The sequence below is a fragment of the Gossypium arboreum genome, chromosome 9 (assembly GCF_025698485.1).
Source record: "Gossypium arboreum isolate Shixiya-1 chromosome 9, ASM2569848v2, whole genome shotgun sequence".
NCBI classification, from domain to species: Eukaryota; Viridiplantae; Streptophyta; class Magnoliopsida; order Malvales; family Malvaceae; genus Gossypium; species Gossypium arboreum.
Genome location: NC_069078.1, coordinates 75,547,548 through 75,554,283, shown reverse-complemented (window position 1 = coordinate 75,554,283; position 6,736 = coordinate 75,547,548). Strand labels below are relative to the sequence as shown.

The window sequence follows — 6,736 nt, the reverse complement described above, 5'->3', positions numbered from 1 at the left end:
ATTATATTCTCTTTAGTTTAAACTTGTACTTTTATATATATTAGTCTCTAATGTTACATGTGTTACACGCAATTTTATGTGTTTAATTTTAATTAATTTTTAAATGATGTATTTTTAATCTTTGTTACCTATTGTTGATAATGATAATCTATCTTAGTTTGTAAATATTACACAAATTTAGAAATATATAAGAACATAAATTATAATATTAATTTGAAAAAAATAAGAAAAGGTAAAGCAACATGCACAATTATAATAATAATTCATGATAAATAGGAAATATATTTAAACTAAATTAATAAATAAATTTAATAATAATTATTAAAAATAATGTTGAAATTTGACTTTCTCTTAAAACAAACCCATGAAATATTTTTTATCTGCACCAAACAAATAACATATAGATAAAAAATTACTTTAAAAGTACTATTTGCTTCACACAATATAAACTTATATTTTTTTAAAAATAATACCATAATATTATAGTACCTAATTATCAATTAAAATAATCTTGATCACTCTCCGATGTCGTTATTGTTCGAATATGATTTATTATTGCCTCTTGAAAGAACTATTCCTTTAATTCTCCATTTTTTTATAATTTTAACTTATTAATGTTGAAAATGTCCCTTTTTTTATCTGTATTCTTCTTAGATTCTACTTGATTGAATATGTCTAATTATTGAATGCTACTTATAAAGCTAACCTTAAATTTTAATTAGTATATAACTTTAATATTAATTAAGTGATAATTAAGATGCTTAGAGTTTTATTCAAATAATAACTCTGTTTGACATTAATAAAATTAACAAAATTTAAAAATACAATAAACACTTTTTTAGGTCAATTTTTAACTAATAATTGTAAATTAAATTATAATTATAGTTATCACAAATTTTTTCTAAATCTTATACTTAGAGTTCTATTCAAATAATAACTTTATTTTAAGATTAGCACAATTATTTTAATTAATAATTCTAAATTAAATTAAAAATATTTTTAAAATTAATTTAGTAATATGATGAAAAGAAAGAGTATTCGGTAAAAGAACCATGGAGGCTCTTGTATTAGGAGTTAAATTGCATTTGCCCCATCTACTCAAAAAAATGGACAAACTAGTCCATGTACATTAGATTAAATAGAAGATCGATCTTTTATATTAAAATTTTCATTTATTTATATTATTAAAAATTGACATGGTTGACGAAATAACTAGATAATAACATGTGACACGTCACATCTACCTCATATTGACATACAAGGATCAATTTCATCCATTCATAAATTGATAATTCTTTTAATAAGAAGATTAATTTATTTTTGATTTAATATGTAAAGATGTTTCTGTAATACAATTATTGTCCTCTATGATAATTTTATGAGCATATTCTTATTAATTCAATTTTTTTCCAAATTCGTATGGACTATAGATCAATTGTATGTTATACGACAATAATTCAATAAAATAAATATATATTTATTAAAGTATTATAAAATTAAAATAAATTATATAATTTCAAAATATAAAAGCACGTAAAGCAAATCAGCGCGTGGCGTTAGAAAAACTAGTGGGTAGATAAATCATAGAGTGAGGAAGGTTTTATGCGGTGAAGCGTGGTAACGGGGGCGCAGAGGATCTGACATAAATAAGTCATGTGCCACAGGTTTTCAATTTCTTCACGAAACTCCTTTTTCTTTATGACAAACTTTTTGTGGGGCAAATTGATAATACTCCAAATTAGATATAGACAAATAAATAATTCATGATATGGATTACACATTATAAATAAATTATTTTTTAATAATCAAACTCATGTTAACTGGTTAAGTGAAATAATAGATTCAAAGAGATAATCATAAATAGTAAACTGACCTGCATAGTATTAAATAAAATAAATATTAATAATGAATCCAGCTATTACCGAGTCATAAGAAAGAAGCCATCTTTGTTGACCCATGACTCGTGATTGGATCTGCTTCTGTTTCTCACCCTTGCAAAGCGGCTGTGTTGGTGCATATTTGAAGTCAACCATTCATTTACAAGTAGATTTCAATTAAAATTTTAAAGAAATCAGTCATTCAACTTCTGATGCTTAAAGTTTCCAAAATATCTCTATCCGCTGATTGAAACCATATTTCGGCACAAACACAATTATCCAGACATAAAATAAAACATAGATAATTGGTTTTGAGAAAACAAGTCACTTTCCAACATTGAACCCCAAAAAACACATCATCTTCTGACCATCTTTCAAATGGTTTAATCCAGTACATAATAACGGGGTAAGCGAGATTAATTTATTAATCAACTTTGACTCTACCTCACTCTATAAATTTTGAGTTTTAACAAGCAACATCCAATCCAACAATTAAAACATGAAGATATATCCAGCTTTCCTCAGTTTCCTCTTCGTATCCATCTTCATTTCACCTTCTGTCTCAGACCACTGCAACGCTCAAGACAAGAAGGTTCTTCTCAAGATCAAAAAGGCCTTAGGCAACCCTTACCTCTTGGCCTCATGGGACCCCAACACTGATTGCTGTGATTGGTACTGTCTTGAATGCCATCCCAATACCCACCGTGTCGTTTCCCTCACCCTGTTCTCCGATGATCGTCTCACCGGCCAAATCCCCCCTGAAGTTGGCGACCTTCCGTACCTTGAAACCCTTCTTTTCAGACACCTCCCTAACCTCAATGGAACCATACAACCCGCCATTGCCAAGCTCAAGAACCTCAAGACGCTTCGCTTGAGCTGGACCAATCTTTCCGGTCCAGTCCCTAATTTTCTTAGCCAACTTAAGAACTTGACTTACTTGGACCTTTCATTTAATAACCTCTCGGGATCTATTCCAAGCTCCCTTTCAACACTCCCAAATCTCGAGGCTTTGCATTTGGATAGAAACAAGTTAACTGGTACCATACCAGAATCTTTTGGTATGTTTCCTAGCAAAAACCTGTATTTGTTCATCTTGTCTCACAATAAACTTTCTGGTACAATCCCTGCCTCTTTAGCCAACATGGACTTTAACACCATTGACCTGTCGAGGAACTTGCTTGAAGGTGATCCTTCAGTGTTGTTTGGCCCGAAAAAAACGACATTCGAAATCGATCTTTCTAGGAACATGTTCCAATTCGATCTATCTAAAGTGCAGTTTCCCAAGAGTTTGGCAAGGCTGGATCTGAATCATAACAAGATTACGGGAAGTATTCCTGCAGGGTTGACGGATCTGGAGTTGCAGTTCATGAATGTAAGTTACAATAGGTTGTGCGGACAAATCCCGGTGGGAGGGCGGTTGCAGAGTTTCGATTACTCCACGTATTTTCACAACCGCTGCTTGTGCGGTGCTCCGCTCGACACCTGCAAGTAAAGGTGCGCTGCCGACATTATTAAGTTAGGGCTTTCATCATGCATCAAAGTGCAGCTTGGAGAGTTGTAATAAGCACGCACATGTTTTTATTTTGACTAAGCTATTCAGGGAAAATATCTTTTTATCAGCAATTTGAGAATAAACGACATTGTATTTCACCCAAGAATTAGTGAACTTTACAAACACCTAAAGAGGAAATAAATTTCTGAGGGAGAGTCTATTTTTATCAGCTTATTGGTAACCCATCTCACTTATGAACCAACACAGAGTGCTTTGGCAGCATATAACCCGCATCACCCTGGAACACATAATTGGAATTGAAGAGGAGATTAAATAACGAGAAGCTACTCTAACCAGATCATTACAAAGATAGCATTTAGCATTAGAAGAGATGATTTCAAGGTAGCATTGTAGACTTTCTATAAAAAAAAAAAATCTAAAGCCCAATAATGGTAAATATATAGGCGTTCAATTCTATCTTGTGAGCTTATTTACAATATGTGGGAGTTCACATGGACAGGACAATTGCATCAGCTAAGTTGTCTGCAATTTGGAAATTTAAATACAAGAGATATTGATTGTTGAATAGAAGACTAAAACATTGAAACTAAATTTCCAATGAAGCCATTGATATTTATATGTTAATAGACTTGAGTGTGATAAAATGTGTCATAATTGCTAGGGTCAAGACACCAGTAGACATGCTCAACTTTGAAATAATACTACTCTCCACATATCTCATACATTCAAACACTATAATAGGCTTGATTTCAGCAAATTCATTGGTAGGAACTTTAACAATTTATTATAAAAATATTACTTCTAAAAACTAGTTAGAAAAATATGGCATGTTATAGATTATTTAGAAAAAATTACAATTTTCTCTCACATTATTTTTTTAATTACCTCTTTACATGACGGTTTTACAATAATATATATATATATTTTTTGTGACGGAAACATGTTAAATTTAGGTGAAACTTTCACGTCATTTGACAGTTTCACAATAAAATATATATTTTTGTGATAGTAAGACCCATATTGAAAACGGGTGAAACCTCCATGTCAGGTGGTAGATTCACCTGGTTCCAATACATGTCATTTGTAATACAATATATATATATATATATATATATTTCTTTTATTAATTTCAAGATATAAAAAAGATAATTTCACTTGACTTTGACACGTCGTTTCTTAATTCTTATATAGAAAATATTTTTTAAAATTTTAAAAGGATCCCTTTACATGGCGATTTCAAGATATAAAAAAGGAAATTTCACCTGACTTCTACATGTTTCTTTTATGATATAAAAAATATTTTTTTCTATTTTAGAAGTGCCACTTACATGGAGATTTCAATATTAAAAAAAAAAAAATTGTTTCTAAAAGTGCGCCCTTAAACAATAGTTTCAAAATAACAATTTTTTTCTATAATAACCGATTTAGGGGGCGGTTTCAAACCTTTACCCTACAGTCAATTGATGTATCCATTGAACAAAAAATTTCAATTTTTTTTTTAAATTATCTAGTCTACTCCTTTTAAGTCTATAAAAATCCTAGTCCTTGACAACATCTCGCCACATGGCGCTTTAATAAATTATTTTTTCTAAAATAGCCATGTCAAGTTGTAGTTTTAGACTATGGGATTTCAAAATTGGGAATAAAATTATCAAAACACCCTAATGCAGTCTATATAACTGCCTCTTCTATTTCTCCAAGTTCTTTTCTTTAAACTACTCTCTATTTTGTTAAAGTAAGTTTTCTTTTCTTAGTTGCCTTTTTTAAAAATTATTTGTGTGCAGTTATATTGTTCTATTATTTTTCTACACATGCAAGTTCGTTTAAAAAGATAGAGTGTAAATTTAATATTGTGGTTCATTAAAACGGATAAGTTCATTATACTAAAAATAATGTTGTATTTGATTTGAGACAGTCGTTAAATATGATGTTCAATAAGAACATGAAAATAAAAGAATTGAAAGCAAGAATTAGTAGGAAAATCATCGCTCATTGTGAGAAGGTAGTGTCCACTCTATTTTATAGACTTATGGCATCTTCAAACCTAGTCATTTATGCTCTAATTGAAATTAGTTGAAGATGATGATGTTGAAGTGATGATCACAACACATTCCTTATCTGAGAATAATGTAGCGAAGCTTTATGCACAGTTGGGGTGATGTTGAGTAGGGGAACGTGTTACCTAATGTTCCATCTTCATCCAATCCTGTGCAGAAATGTTTTAAGCACCATATCCTCAATGTGATCCTTTTAATAAATATCGGTATATCTCACTTGTTGGAGGATGATCTTCTATATACGGGTCAAGTTTTGATTTGAATTTAAGTCTAGAAAATCTATACCAGTTCGTTGCACTATCAACATATACACCTCCTCTATATAAAGATCCATTTTCTTACAATGGAGTGAGAACTTTCATGCTGATACAACTTTCAACAGACATGTTTTTATTGAGTTACAATGAAGAAAAGGAAAAGAGGAACAGGAAGATGAGAGAGATGCTAACACGAACATAACAAAATTTAATGATCTAGATTGTGATGAAAAAGTATATGCTGCCGAACTAGAAGTGGATCTTCTACCATATTAACCTTCCTCTCAAATGCACCTAATCGATGAAGATGCAATGGATGCGTTAGAATTCCCTGAATATCTCTATATATTATCGACTCATAAGCTTACAATTTCACATTCCGATAATCTATCTATTAGGACACAAATTTTCGTCGAATAAGGCTACATGTTGGGTTTTTGAACAATTTATCCAGATGAAGTATGAAGCTCAGTCAAAACTTGAGCAACAACGTAATAAATTCGGATAAAGAATGAAGGAAGATTGAGCTTCAAAAGGCTCGATATTTGCAAGATAAACAAAACAAAATTTTACTTTATGAAAGAAAGCAAAAATTGAGAGAGTATTTTGCTTGAATGATTTCTGTTGAAATTCATTGATTAAAGAAGATGGCATACTGCCAATACATATACCAGTCATAAGCTGGCCAGCTTTAACATATTTACTATTTTTAGACTTATTTGCACCGCTTGCACATTGCAACTTGCACAATTAGGTAAGCTGATCTATCAATCTTATCAGCACCCAATTACATTAAATACACTACCTACTTAGTTCTAATTTAACTAAGTTACAAAATATTACTTAAAGTAACAAAATGAAACTGAAATTGAACAGTAGCATCAACTTCAGTAGCTGCATGTACTTCATCTGAAAAATACTACAACAGCTTGATCTTCATACTTCATCTACATAACTTACGTGGCATTGTCTACTCCGTGGCTGCTTCAAGTGCTGCATGCATGCCAATTTCAACACTCCTCCTTGACTTGC

General features: G+C 30.9%; 1 protein-coding gene across 1 annotated transcript; it reads left to right on the top strand.

Moving 5' to 3' along the window:
- The first annotated feature begins 2,107 nt into the window (after positions 1 to 2,107).
- Positions 2,108 to 3,571, top strand: LOC108457520 (polygalacturonase inhibitor). Its single transcript, XM_017756638.2, has one exon. The coding sequence runs from the start codon at positions 2,377 to 2,379 to the stop codon at positions 3,367 to 3,369; it is 993 nt and encodes a 330-aa protein (XP_017612127.1). The 5' UTR covers positions 2,108 to 2,376; the 3' UTR covers positions 3,370 to 3,571.
- Positions 3,572 to 6,736: the final 3,165 nt, after the last annotated feature.

Coding starts and splice junctions, on each gene's coding strand:
- LOC108457520 (XM_017756638.2), top strand. CDS start 2,377: ATGAAGATATATCCAGCTTTCCTCAGTTTCCTCTTCGTATCCATCTTC.